Source organism: Festucalex cinctus, chromosome 19 (genome assembly GCF_051991245.1).
Source record: "Festucalex cinctus isolate MCC-2025b chromosome 19, RoL_Fcin_1.0, whole genome shotgun sequence".
Taxonomy (NCBI): domain Eukaryota; kingdom Metazoa; phylum Chordata; class Actinopteri; order Syngnathiformes; family Syngnathidae; genus Festucalex; species Festucalex cinctus.
The window spans coordinates 6,088,957-6,103,543 of NC_135429.1; the positions used below are offsets into that span (position 1 = coordinate 6,088,957).

Sequence of the window (14,587 nt, forward strand, 5' to 3'; positions counted from 1 at the left end):
AAAAAGGGCAACGTAGAGCGGTGCAACTTTGTGGTGGCGGGATGCATTTTATGGCGGATGGAGAGAAAAGGGGGAGCTGTAATTTTCTACCTGTGCTTTGTAAATGTTTTCTATGTGCAGTATTTGATAATGTAAAATTGGTATTTTTGTGGTTTGTATGCTGCAAAATTGATTACTTAAGGTGCACGTAGTTTTTTTTAAGAAAATGCAATTAAACTGAGGGGTACAAAAACAATTCCAACATTTTGGGTTCAGACTGTATTTGCATGCCGTTTGACCAAGCAAAGTCAATAAAGTTCATTTGAATCACTCGGTTGAGTGTCCTGCATTTGGTTTTGAGTGGGTTCCACTAGATGGCAGCAAAGCACTATTTTCTTACAAAGCGAGACAAATTCCGTGTCTTTTTCCCATACTTGGCCAATAATTCTGATGAGATTCCGTCTGAAACAAATTCTGCTGACACCACCACATAAATCCATCCAGGGGTCACAGGTGACTATTTTGGTATACATAACTCGAACTGCACATGCACAAAGCGAACATTCTTAAGCACCACCTCTGCAGGTCAACAGGGATGTTATGAAACTCCTCCCTGACTTCAACAGTTCCTTCATACGTCTCTCTGGGTGGAGGAGTGGAACGGTCACTTACCTTGGGTGCTGGTTGTCGTGGGTTCGCTTCCCCGCTTGGGAGACTTTGTTTGTGTGAGTGAGTAACAAAAAAAAAAAAAAAAAAAAGTTCCCTGGCACCAAATCTACTTTTCTCTTGTACGGGTTTGGGCCTGAGCACAAAACCAGTAAATAGATGACAAAAATAAGTCATAGCCTACTAGTAACACAGGAGAGAAACACAGAAAAAACAACTGCAGAATGAACTGCCAAAGAGAAAATGTAATCAAAACAATATTTATTCACTCCATTGTATCTTACAGACATCCTCATAATGTAGAAATATGACACCAGACAGGCAAAGTATGAAAAAAACAAACATTCCTATTCAAAGTAGGTGACAATAAATCTTGTTTGACAACGATCATGTACAGTACTGAACATGATCTTGATTGACACGTATGGCAAACGATACATTCCTCTATTTGCTTTCACCTTGCAGAAAATGTCACGTAAAAACTTAAAACGAAAGCTGGATTTGAGACAAAGAAAATAGCTGAGACAATTTACAATTAGGACTTCGTGCATTTAGTTAGGAATACATTCCAAACAGAATCGGACATTCAGGTGTGATTAAAAACAAATACATTAATTCACAAAGTGTTTTGGTCCTGTTGTAAAAAAATATGCTTCTTAAATCGTGTGTAAGAGACACAGAATTGTTGGATTCAAATGTGTGTTGCTAAACAGAGGAAGAAAAACAGCAACATTTTCCATTTTTTCTCGTCAGTGATACGCCCTCAAGACATACATTCAAGCCATTAAACAACATAACAATCATTTTATAAACATTCTCTTCATGCAGTTCAGTGGAAGTGTCTGATAGCATGTTAGCTGATGAACTCATCATAACGTGACGTCACATCACACTTTTATTTACAAACATTCAGCATCGTTCCAGGCCTCAAATTTACAAGGGAGCTTCATGGATAATGTCACTGCATGCAAACGATATGTGCAAGTGCCTCGTCCACAGTGAACAGCTGGACATGGAGGAAGTGCTGGACAAGGCAAAAAAGTAGCAAAAACTCTCACACGAAACGAAAAACTCTCGATACACACGAATCAAGCACAACAGAACACCTTGCACATAAAATAACCTCAGACTCAGAACACTCTCTTTAACAAAAAAAAAATCACACAAAAAAAAAAAAAAAAAACTCTCACACTTGCACCTAAAATATCTTCCAACAATACCAAAACCTCTCACGGGGACCAAAATCTCTCTCAGTTAAAAAAAAAAAAAAAAAAAAAAAAAAAAAAAAAAAAAAAAAGATAACTCTCTCATAAATACCAAAAATGCTCACACTCACAAACCTCTCTCACAATCACAAAAAAACCCCACTCTCATTCACACACATGCACACATGAAAAAAAACCCCGCAGTCAATACGAAAAATAAATATTCTATAGTAACTCTCTCACATAAAAAACTCTCACTCAAAAACTCTCTTATAAAAATCCTCAATAAAACTCATATACCAAGAAACCTATATAAGAGAAAAGGTGGCGGGAGGGACTGTGAGGATTTTTTTTTGAGGGGTGAATGGAATTTTTGTTCTGCCTGAGGTAAATGTTATTTTTGGCTTACACTGAACCTCATAATTATGCCCCTTCTTTCATCCTATGGAAACAAATTCTCTGACTATAATGACAGCACATTGGCTACGTGGATCCTGTATATATTGAATAGAGCCTATTGAAATCCCCATAAAGCTCGTCTTCATCTTTGGTGCGCCAAAATCCAGTTCAGGCCTCTTGCGTACTGCAGACGATATTGATTTTAGAGGAAGTGCTTGCGTACATTAAAATAAGGGATGCTTAGCTGCCTGACTTTGTGCATGTAGGAACTCATCAGTATAAATGTGTACGTATATTCTAATTGTTTTCCCTTTATACCAAGGACCAAATATCCAAATGTCCCTCAGTGCTACATACAGCTTGAACATGATATGAGGTTTGCCTTTGTTGATTGATTAGTTCTAATTTACCATTTTTTTTAACCCATTGTATTATATATTCAAAACAAATTGATTTGATATTTGTGCTTTAAAGTGCCCCAAAGAAGTCTTTGCCTCCTCTTATGCTGCAAACGTACCATTTTAGCAAGCGCAAGATGGTGGACTAGCAATTACCTAAACTCATTAATATGCTTATTCTTATTATATAACTTGCAGCTGGTAGAAAAAAAAACAACAAAAAAAACAAGAAAATGAATGAGAGCAGCAATGACACACACATTCACATACAATATTCTGAAAGTGCAAATGATAACAAAATGTCGTAGATCGTTTGAGTTTTCATTTGATGAGAGCGCTATTCAGTTTCTCTACTTAGTGGGAAAGCTCACTAAACGAGAAAAAAAAAAACTACTTGAAGGAAGAGGTACAATTTGTTGGCCTGTTTTAAGATTCGCAACACTATATGAAACATACAAATTGTTCCAAATAAAATGAGGGTCTGTATTGTGCGCATTAAAACAAATACAAATAAAACCAAGTATTCCCAATTGGATATAAAAAATGTGCGCCTTTGACCCTGTTGCTGCATTTGACAAGGCAAGTGTGGACATTTGTGAAGCTCGGCCGAGGTGTCCGAGGCAGGAAGCGGATTGAGGACGTGTGGGCGAGGAGAGAGGACGAGGTAGTTGTACTTTTCTTATTCTCGTCTCCTCCTCTTTCCTCCTTGGAAGTCGGACAAGCTCGCGCAGAGGCCCGTCCGCGCAGCTCTCGTTAAGGACTTCAGAAGTTCACTTTCAGGGCGGATCCAATTTATTTCCAGACGTGTGCTGTCATGTGCGCTGAACTGGGGGCGGCGGCGCTTCCCGTGGGTTGACTGTTGGCGGGTAAAAGATTCATGCCGGACATGTGCTGAGTCATCTGGAAGACCAGAATGATTTAAACCAATTAAAACACACTTGTTAAATATATTCTTATTTAATTTTAACACACACAAAAAAAACAATTGCAATTGTAGTGTCTGTAGACATTCATGACTTTAAGAGGCGGGGCCTGGTGGGGTTATTGTGATGTCGGCGAGTTTGTGTGTGAGTGTCTCAGTGTGAGCTGTGGTCAACAACAGCATCTGCACTTCTAAAAATCTAGCTTACATTCTTTCAGTAATTGATCACTAGGAACTAGTAAGTACCAAAATGTCCACTTGTAGCACTAGTAAGATGGTTTTGACTACTGCAGGTCAAAATTTCAACATTATAATACTAGTAAGTCTTTTGACATCAATACTACTAGGTATGGTACACCTTGCTATACTACAAATAACAGTTAGAATGGGCGCTAGTGGTATTATTGAGAGCCAAAATGTCCACTAGTAGCACTCGAAAGCTGTTTCTGACCTTACTGGTACTACTACTAAAGGTCAAAACCTCTCCTTGTAATACTAGTAAATGTTGTTGTTGTTTTTTTATTTACATCAAGTACGAGTAGTAAGTACCAAAATGTTAAATAACTCTATTACTAAAATATGTTTTACTTTACTAGTAGCACTAGCCACTAGTGGAAGCCAAAATGTCCACTAGTAGCTGTTTCTGACCTTACTAAAAGCTCAAAATGTGTACTAGTAGTACTACTAAGTATGACTTTTTACATCACTAGTAATACTAGTAAGTTTCGTGCCTACTAATACATCTAGTAAGGTGTTTTTGACCTTGCGGCTAAAACGTCTACTAGTAAGAACCGCAGCATCAAATAGTAGCACTAGTTAGGGAATTTTGGCCCTTACTAGTAGTACTAGTAGGTGTGCAAAATGTTTACTAGTAGAAGTAGTCAAATTAATTTAATGCCTTGGGCATTGTGGTACTACTACTGTAGTAAAGTCAAAGATGCTACTAGTGTGTGACACATGCCTACTAGTTAGACCTGGTAGTGCTACTAGTGCAGTACAGTAGTGCACCAGTAAGGGCACTAGTAGGCCAATAATAATGGGGGAAAATATAGTAATACAGTGGTTCTACTAGTTTGTCTTACTAGTTAGGACAAAGACGTGCCTGTCCAATGTTCCACTGCAACTGCTGAGCTCCAAGCGCTTGCTGCTGAGCTAACGGCGTCAAGCTTCCGGCCTGCGGATGCGCCATCATGCCAGCGGCCTGCTGCTGCATCATTATTCCGCTTTGCTGCTGTCCCATCACGCCGGGGTTTTGCTGGTGTCCCATCATGCATTGGGACACCCCGGCCAAGCCGCTTTGGGCTGCCATCAAGCCGTTCTGCTGCTGCCCAATCATGGCAACCTGCGACATGGCCATGGCTCCTCCCATCCCGCCGGCCTGAGCTAGCGAATGGTAAGAACCATACGGATGTGTCGGGTAACCCATTTGGTTCATGTACAAGCCTGCGGGACAAAAATATAGACATCAAATCACGATGTACACTTGTCATAAACTTGTGAGTAGGCGGAGTCGAATGACTTCAATAAAAACTAACCATGAGGGGGCGCCATACTGCTAACGTGCATTGACGGGGTGGAGCCATAAAGGGACAGAATGGAGTCCTTGGACAATTTCCTGAACGTGCCTTCTGGCTTTTTGTGTGGCGGATCCAGGAAGAGGCTGAGGTTTTCAGGCACAGAGGCGGTCACTCTGCTCTGAGGCAAGAAGGTGGAGGCAGCCTGCAGTGATGCACTTTGTTTTAGTACCAAAAAAGCAACATTTCCCAAATAAGACAAGTGTGTATTCCATACTGTGTTCTTTGCGGAAGAAGGATCTGAGAGGTGACTGAAGAGATCCAAGGCAGGGTGCACCGGGTTCGAGACTGCCGGACTCTCGTTGCTGCCTGGAACACCATTGGACACCGCAGGACTTGGCGCAGGAGCATCTAAGAGATATTACAGGAGCCTCGGGATTAGAAATGGGCCTTTTTGGAAGCGGGGGTTCGACTCATTCGTTTAAAGCTTGTAGTCGACTAATCGCTCTTTACAGGACTTTCAAATTGCCCGTTTCCAGACTATGGTAGAAAAATGCCTTACGTGAAACTGGTCTGTGGTGCAAAAAATGTCAGGGACCTTTACTGTGCTGAAAAATGATCAATGACATCGTTCGTTCATCAACTTCAACTTCAACTTCAAGACAACTTTCCTGTCTTTTGTATCATATTAAGATTGATGATGCTGTAAATACAGGCGATTAAAATTTGTAATCGTAAATACTTCAATATTCAATGTTCAAATTTTATATCGTTCGAAATGTACACTAACATTTTGTTTCTAAGTTTTCATACTCGTTAACATAAAAAGTTGGAATTTTTTTTAACCTAATAAAAATATGGCTGCATCTTTTCGGCATTAATACAGTAATTTAAGAATAATTCACAAAATTGAGTTAAAATTATAAAGACATCCTGTACTGTAAAAAAAAAACTAGTATGATAATGATTTGTGTTGAGGCTATTTTTCTGCCACTGGATGGCATAATTGCATTTGTAAGACATTGGTGACAGCTCAGTGTGTTTTTCTTTTCATATTAAGAGCTATCTAATTTTAACATGAAGCAACTTTTTTAAAATTGTAAAATCCAACTTGACCCCAGTCTCCACAAATATATGCAATTTCAATTCCAAGTAAGGGGTGGCCATTAATCGTGCGTTAAAAAACAATTCCGCCATTAAAGGAACTTTAAATTAACTCAAAATGAACGCACTCATTTTGACACCCCGAGTAAATACTGAAACAGACAAAGGGATCGAACCAGACCATTGACATCCATCCATTTTCTTGGGGTGCTGGAGCCTATCTCAGCTGGCCTTGGGCAGTAGGCGGGGTACACCCTGGATTGGTTGCCAGCCAATCGCAGCCCATTGACAGATTCACTGACAAAAGAGGCATGTTCCACTCTTTCATTTCATATTCTTGTCTCTAATATCTGATACAATACCTAATTCCAGCAAGTCCGTGACACATTGAGAGTCTATCTTCGGGCTGACGTCTTTTTTCTGTCAAAACACCAAAAGGATTCAATGAATGCAGCTCATTTGCATAAATCCCATCATTCTTGCAGTGTACTTACAATTTTCATTTTCTCAAACACAACCGGTTCCTTGGGGATGTTCTCGCAGCTCTTTTCTTTCTGCATTCAGAATGTGCTTGTCACGCCTTGAAATATTCCAGTACACTCACCGAGCGGTGACGCCGACTCACCCGCAGCATCTGGATATCAATGACTTTATCCATGTACTTCTTCTTGTCATACTTGTCCCTGATGAAGTTCTCTGCCGACTGGTCGCTCTCGGGGCGCTGGAAGCATTCGGGCAGGAACGCTTCGTAGAGCCGTTTGGCCTTGGCGTTTCCCATCTCCTGAACACACTGGAGTATGCAAAATATAACCACAGTTATTAGAACGTTTGAGGAACATCAGGATGGTCTCACAACAGGTATGTTGGGTTTTTGGGTGAAATTTCAGAATGACCCTAAAACGCTGTTGAGCAAGAAAACGTCCGCCAACCTGAACCTGCTCCTGTGTCCACTGGTCCAAGTTGACAGACTTGACTTTGGAGATGTGCACCCCGAGATTTCGATGAATACCCGCACATCTTATACAGATAAAGATCCCCAAATTCCACGAAGACCATCTAGGACCTGGAAGATAGATTGATTTAGAATCCTGAGAAACCATCATGAACAAAGAAAGGCTCTTAAAGAAGATGAGCTGAAGAGCAACGTGGGAAAGAATCCAATTATTTTTAGTCCAATTACGGACAGTCATGCCTGAGACCTCAATTACAAGACACAATTCCGCAGGGAACCCATCTAATCCTGTGTAAATCAGGCAGTGTCCTGACACATAGTCGCATCCAATAGGACAGGTTAGCCTATATAACCGAGACTGAGTGGGGAAAGAAGTAATACAAAAACACAGGCAATAAAGGCCGCACACGCTGGAGACCTGCAGGCATTTGAGTGTGCGCACACAGTTTGTGTGTTCCAGTGTATCATTAACTGTATTACTCCAGCAACAACATGATGTACAATCTGTGGTGGTTTGAAAAGAACAACCAAGATTTGGGCCAAGAAAACCCCTACAAAACTGTGAATAAAACCAATGTGAGGCTCACTTGTTGCTGCAGTGAGTTTATTTTAGCACTAGATGGTGTAAAAGCTCTCGGATTGGTACTTCCTCAAATGCCCAATGAAAGAAGAAGTTTAGTACAGTACTTGTGGAGAGACCTTCCTCTTCCTGTGTCTGAACAAAGGCATCAAATCGCCGCTCAGTTATGTGATTGTTAAAATATATGTTGTCTTGTTTCCATGGGGAAATAATCCCCCCACCTGAGGCTTTTTGGGACAAAATGTGTGCACGGACGAGAGGTTAACAGACAAGCCTGTCTGGCTCAAGCATTAGCTGTCACGCTGGCTAATAATAGAATTACTGTGCAAATCCTGCTTAACTGTGACAAACACTTGTGAGGGATTATCAAATATGTGGAAAACTCGAATCCCTTTGTCCTCGGCTTTAATGCCTCCAATTTCTCTCCCTGGCCACCGTGTGATCTACTGCCTCTCGCACCTTTATCTCTTTGCCACAGTTTGACCTTTCTGTTCTCCCAACTGAATTACTGCAATTTCACACTCTTGTAGCCAACACTGCCTTTGTTTTATTGGATTTGGCCTCATAATAATAGAACTGGCCAATTTGTCTTGTAGATGGTTAAATGCATTGTGAAAACACTGAGAGATCTCTATCTATCTATCTATCTATCTATCTATCTATCTATCTATCCATCCATCCATCCATCCATCTGCTATTGAACTAGCGAGCCAGCTAGCTAGCTAGCTTGAACTAGCGAGCCAGCTGGCTAGCTAGCTGGCTCGCTAATTCAATAACAAATCCGCATAATTTGTACAATTAGCAAAAAGAGTGAAGTATATCATTATTGACATATAACGAAAGCCCAAATGGCAGTGGCTAGCTTCAGCCTTATTGATATTCACAAAATGACACGTGTCATTGATAGCATGTGTCCTATGCACCAAAGGTCAGCTCATGAAGCTAATTATGGATGTGTGTTTTGTAAAGGTAGCATAGCAACCAGATAATCTCTGAGGTGGGGGAGGCATGAGATGACTTGGACATTTGCGGAATGAATCACACCTGCGCGCCGCACCGCAGCGGCACTCTTTAGTGGCGATCCGTAAGGCGTTTTGTATTGTTTGCTCAAACCATGTACACCTCCGGGTACAGTGAACAGAAATAGTCCGGGAGAGTAGGAGGCGAAGTCGGAAAAGAAATGAAATGTGGGGCTTTAAAGTCGCCGCGTTTCTGGCTTTGCAAGACCAAGATATCTTAAAATATCACTGAACATTGCAGCAGTGAGAAGTACAGGTTAATGCCAGTGATTCTCAATCAGACAGGTGTGCCGCTGGACATCATCAAAAATTGGACCATAACACTATAAACATATATTGGATTTGCAATTGAGTATAGATGAAACAAAATGGAAGTAAAGTACCTAAAACATCAACACAATGCATCTAGCATGTACGCAATTATGAACCTGTGGTACATTAATTAACGACTGTAGTCAGAAGTTAAATTATTCACCACCTTGACAAAAAAGAGACTCATCAATAGCTATCATAAAAGCCTAAATAACATTCGAGGATGAACTGAAATTTTTGTCCCAATAAAAGTTGGAATTGCCTTGAGCACGACCCCAAAGAGGGTTTCCAGTGATGACTGATGACTCATTCTGGAGCAAAAAACAACAACAAAAACCCATTAAGTTTGGTTTAACAGCCATTAAATAGCAGAAGCGATGATGAGCGTTGTGCACAGAGGTTGATAATAAACTTTCTAAACACTGAATTCATTTGCAAAATACACAAACCCATTTTCGCCTCACTTGCTGGCTTACACATGCACGGGAGGGCCGCGAGTGCATATGGCTCATTAGCCGACATCCCACAAGGATAAACGCTACTTTCGGCTGTTAATCCCGCAGAGCTGCAGGTATTGTCAGAGTCTGTGCACTACTATCACCACTCAGACATGCGGCTCCGGCACAATGTTTTGACACGGGGATTTACTTGAGTAATGGAAGAAAATTCATGCGTAAATTGATATTTATTGTAAGTGTCACTCATATAAATGATCCTACCACAATGCAAAACAGTCAAAAACATCCAGATTTTATCTGATTGGTGACACATCACACATACACACACACACAATTATCCTCTACTTCCATTTCCCCGCACCTAAAGCCCTTCAGGACGCCCGAAGCTATCCAGTGACCCAGCAGTAGTAGCAGCCTATGCTAACAAGCAGATGGGCCCTGATTGATAATTTACTTACACTCTCACCATATGTGTTGCAATGTAAGGACCAACTGTGGTTGTAGTCATTCAATGAAATCTGTTCCCCATAATAAAGGGGGTTCACTGTATACACTATTAGGCAGGAGTGCAAACAAAAGAATATTGTACTCTCTCTACTCTGTATTCTCTTCGACTGTGTCGCCCTCTCCTTGACTGTGACTCAGGGGATGCACAGAGGAAAATCCCTATTGGCATCTGACACTATAAGACACGTGAGGCATGATGTCAACAGGTGATGTCGCCACGGCAACGCAAGACAGCCACTCATTCTGTTATAATGACAAAGTGTGCCATTTGTTTTGTTTTTGTTGCGTGTAGTGCGCACATACCTGGCACCCTACCGGTGAATATTATATTTAAATTCAAGGATTGTGTTTTTGATTAAAAAGATAAAAGATGACCGCAACATCAAACTTAATTCGTCTGGGAAAGCTGAGTTAAGCAGAAAAATCCACCCGTTTTTATCCATCCAAGGGGGCAGCCATTTTGTCTCCGTATGCCACTCACTGTCGACTGAAAATGACATCACAGTTAGGCTCAGTTAACGACCAATCATGGGTCAACTAGTTCACAAGCTGAGCCCTTAGTCCAGTGGTGTCCAAACTCCGGCCCGGGGGCCATTTGCGGCCCGCCGTCAATTTTTCAGTGGCCCGCGACAAATGCTAAAAATGGCATTTGGCTCAGTTCAAATAAAATAAACAAAACAAAAATGCTTGGAGATGGTCAAAGTAAGAAGCGAGGGCAATCGAAAAACAGGTGCCATTAAAGGTTATTTTAGTTCACTAAAACTAATGAAAAAAATAAAACTAAAATTTAAAAAACAATATTGTTACCGAAATAAAATAAAAACAAAACAAAAAACTAATACTAATACTGAAACTAACAAACTAAGCTAAAACTAAGCATTTTTTTTAAGAACTAATAAAAACTAACAGAACCACCCTGAAAACTAATAAAAACTAACTAAAATGAAAAATTCCAAAACTATAATAACCCTACTGCCATATTACAAATAAATTGGTTTATATACTGTATGCCCTGCGATTGGATGTCAACCAGTTCAGGGTGTACCCCGCCTACTGCCCAAAGCCAGCTGCGATAGGCTCCAGCACGCCCCGCGACCCTTGTGATGAATAAGCGGTCATGAAAATGGATGGATGGATGGATATACTGTAGCATTTCTCTAAATATGCAAAAGCACAAATAAATTAGTTGTACAATTTTTAGGACTAAACACAATTTCTCTTCATAACATTTTGTGGCCCTTGCATCCTTCTGATTTTCTGGATGTGGCCCTCACATGAAAAAGTTTGGACACCCCTGCTTCAGTCACTTTGATGTCATTTTCAGACGACAGCATGTGTCAGTAAAATGCAAAATGGCCGCCCCCTGAGAGAGATAAAAACTGCTGGAATTTCCTGCTTAATTTATCTTCCACAAACGCAATATTAATCAGGATACCGTGTTTAGACTAGAGGGGGTGCATAGATCATATTATTTTCAAGAAAATGTTTGACTTGAATTGAAGTAAGTAATACAGAAGCTGGTTTTGGAAACATAAATTTTTTTTTATTACAGGTGCACGTTTTCACTGTCTTGTACAGTGATTGCTTCACAGCTTCCTCATTGTGCTTTTTTGTGGCTTTGCGCGCGCCAACGTTTTGTGTGAGTTGCCACGACTTCCTCTTAGTACACCCCGAGGGAGGGAGGTGAGAAATGCACGGTAATCTTTGTCGAGGCAAACGAGATTACAACAAACCAAGATGAGCTGAGTTGAGAGGCGGATGTTGAGCGGACAAATGCTTTTAGGGCGAGTTTGTTTGTGTGTGCATGTTTAAGCGATGAAAGTGCATACACTTAAAAATGCGCCAATCAGGGAGGAGGAAGAATAGCGCCAGTCTATTCATATGATTGATTATGGAATCATAACATCACTTATGATGGGATCAATGCATGGTTGTCTGTGCATGTAGGTTTTTGTTCGATAAAGCGGGTGAGGTTGGAAGTAACAGAGTACTAATATTTCATTTGTGTATTCAAGATTTTTCAGGTTGCTGTACATTACTTGATTATTTCTATTTATGTTTCCACCTAATCTTCCTAATTTGTCTTATGAAATCACCCTACTTATAAATTCTATGCAATCACTCCTAATTAAAAATTATTAAACTTCCTGTACCACAAAACTACATACACTCAAACGACAGTGGATATAAAAAGTCTACACACCCCTGTAAAAATGCTTGTTTGTTTTTTTAAAATGAGATCAAAATATGCCTTTAATGTGACCTACAGCATAACCGATAGAAGTCAATTGAAAATTGCAAAATTTATTCGCGAGAAATGGTTGCAAGATGTAGTTGCAAAAGTGTGCACACCCTCTTATAATTGAGGATGTGACTGCGTTCAGAATTGACCAATCCGTTCAACTCATGTTAAAAATGGAGCCAGTACACACCTATCACCATTTAAAGTGCGTCTGACGAACCCCAAATAAAGTTCACATGTTCTAGTAGGCTTTTCGTGACATTTTTTTTCTTTCTAGCAGAGGCCTGGAGGATTTTTGCTAACACTGACTGTTATTTGGAACTGTTCATAATTCGTTGACTAAGGCCCAATGCACCCCAGACTCTTTGGGCAATTTTCCCCACATGATTTTGTCAGATTTTGTGATTTTCTACGTGGCTTTCAAATGAGCATCATGATATTAGTGCAGTTCTACATACAAGCACAACAATAAATGAACAAATATTCCCTGACAGCATCAGGGATTCACAAACAAGATCCAGAAAGTTTTATCATTCCCTGTGTGATCATGTTTAGCAACATCCTATCTTGGCTTGTGTGTGAGAAGGTGGAAAGGACTAATGAATAAATCACAACATTAAAGCACTCAAGAGCCTGCTTGCTGATTCTCATTAAATATTTGCGAGGCCGGCAACTCATGTGACTACAGTCTGCATTTAGCAGGTAAATAACGGCAAAAAAAAAAAAAAAAAAGACACACACGTGCACCTGGAACCTGCTTAGTCATTCCACCATTCGTAATATTCTCATCAGGATGCCAGCAGTGACTTTCATTGGAGGATTTATAGCTGAGATGGAAGTGCTGCTAAGTAGTGAGGGAGGATGAACAGAGTTTGTACTTATATCGAATTATGTCTCTGAAGGTCGGATGTCGTGCAGGTCACTGCCAACACAACACTTAAGCCAGAAGAGAAACCATGTGTGTGTCTGTGGAATTTTTTTTCTCCCCCTCATTCAGAAGAGCTCATGGATCACCGATGATCTAAAGTCATCGAACAACCTTTTGCCTAGAGAGAGTCACCTATTCATTCTCACTACCACCAATAGGATGCCTGCACTTGTTCCAACTTTTTTATATTTACACTCGTGTCTCTTCCTTATTTGTGTCCAAAACAGGAGCGATTACCATGTGGAAAAACAGGTTTAACAAATAGAGGCCATCAGGTCAATCAATGGACACACACTGTCCAAAACATAAAAGGCGAGAGCAGGTAAAATACTTTTCTTTACTTATGTATATATCACAGTGTCAGTCTCTACCTTTTTACTTTTATATTCTGCACTGAGTGAGAAAAGAAGTGAACGTAATAAAACATGCATGATAATATTACATCATAACCTTCTCAACCAGTGATATTGATAATGCGTTTTAACAAGAAAACGATCATTACTTCCTATTCTTTTCCATTTTTTTTCTCACAAGAGGTGCTCATGCCTTGTTTCACCCTAAATAAAAAAATGTAAATAAACCTTTTCAATGCATTAAGATTGATGAGTGCAAGTGCACTCGCCATAAAATACACACACCGCATGGTATGCAGGTTGTATCCAGCAAGAAGACGACCCACCTTTTGATTCGCAGTCCGCGCAGAATTTATTCTCCTCCAACGCCAGCAAAGAGTTGAGCACCGACTGATATCTGTCGACGTCTTTCACAGATTTGCCCGTCATCATTGCGCAATAGTTGACCTCACCTCGGTCCACAGCAGCTACGCCGTCCGCGGATTCTCAAATCGCCTCCTTGATTCGATTCCTGGAAGCGGCGAGTGGCACACTGGCGCTCCTCGATGGGATGAGGAGGAAGATGAGGATGAGGATGTTGAGGATGATGGTGGTAGCCAAACAGCATGCGGCTTAGTGCAAGGACCGTACTGTAGTCCCATCAAAATGAATATTTACAAAAATAAATTCTTGGTAAGAATTCAAAATCAAATATTTAAAAAAATAAATAAATAAGAAAGAAATAATAAATGAATAAAATCCACAACTGACTTTTTTTTTTTTTTCTGTCGTTCTCCCAAACGCTCCACCCTCGCCCCCCACTTACACTCACACTAAATATGTAATTGATCAACACAGCAAGACTGGCAATTACTCCACTGCTGCTCTTCCCCAGAGACATATAATTTACAATAGATACCGCATTGTTGCAGAATCGTACGTCAAGAACGCCCCATATTGCATGTGGCAAGGTATTAATTAGTCGTCCCTCCCATCTTGATTGTCAACTTGAATACCAAATAGACCACATGCAAGATCCTTATTTTGTTTTCCTTATTTTTTGTTTTCTT

The 14,587-nt window shown here is 40.4% G+C and overlaps 1 protein-coding gene across 3 annotated transcripts; it reads right to left on the minus strand.

Moving 5' to 3' along the window:
• Positions 1-889: 889 nt before the first annotated feature.
• Positions 890-14,079, minus strand: smap2 (small ArfGAP2). Of its 3 annotated transcripts, none has more exons than XM_077507545.1 (9): positions 13,865-14,079; positions 7,117-7,250; positions 6,813-6,977; positions 6,682-6,741; positions 6,550-6,607; positions 5,361-5,494; positions 5,105-5,288; positions 4,672-5,012; positions 890-3,547 (listed from the first exon to the last, which is right to left on the minus strand). In XM_077507545.1, exons 1-9 carry the CDS (start codon positions 13,968-13,970, stop codon positions 3,440-3,442), a joined length of 1,290 nt encoding a protein of 429 aa, XP_077363671.1. In that variant the 5' UTR covers positions 13,971-14,079; the 3' UTR covers positions 890-3,439. The 3 variants fall into 3 exon arrangements, with proteins under 3 accessions (XP_077363671.1, XP_077363669.1, XP_077363670.1); XM_077507543.1 differs by having other exon boundaries at positions 4,652-5,012; positions 13,865-13,982; XM_077507544.1 differs by lacking the exon at positions 13,865-14,079 and having other exon boundaries at positions 7,117-8,098.
• Between the last annotated feature and the right edge of the window lie 508 nt (positions 14,080-14,587).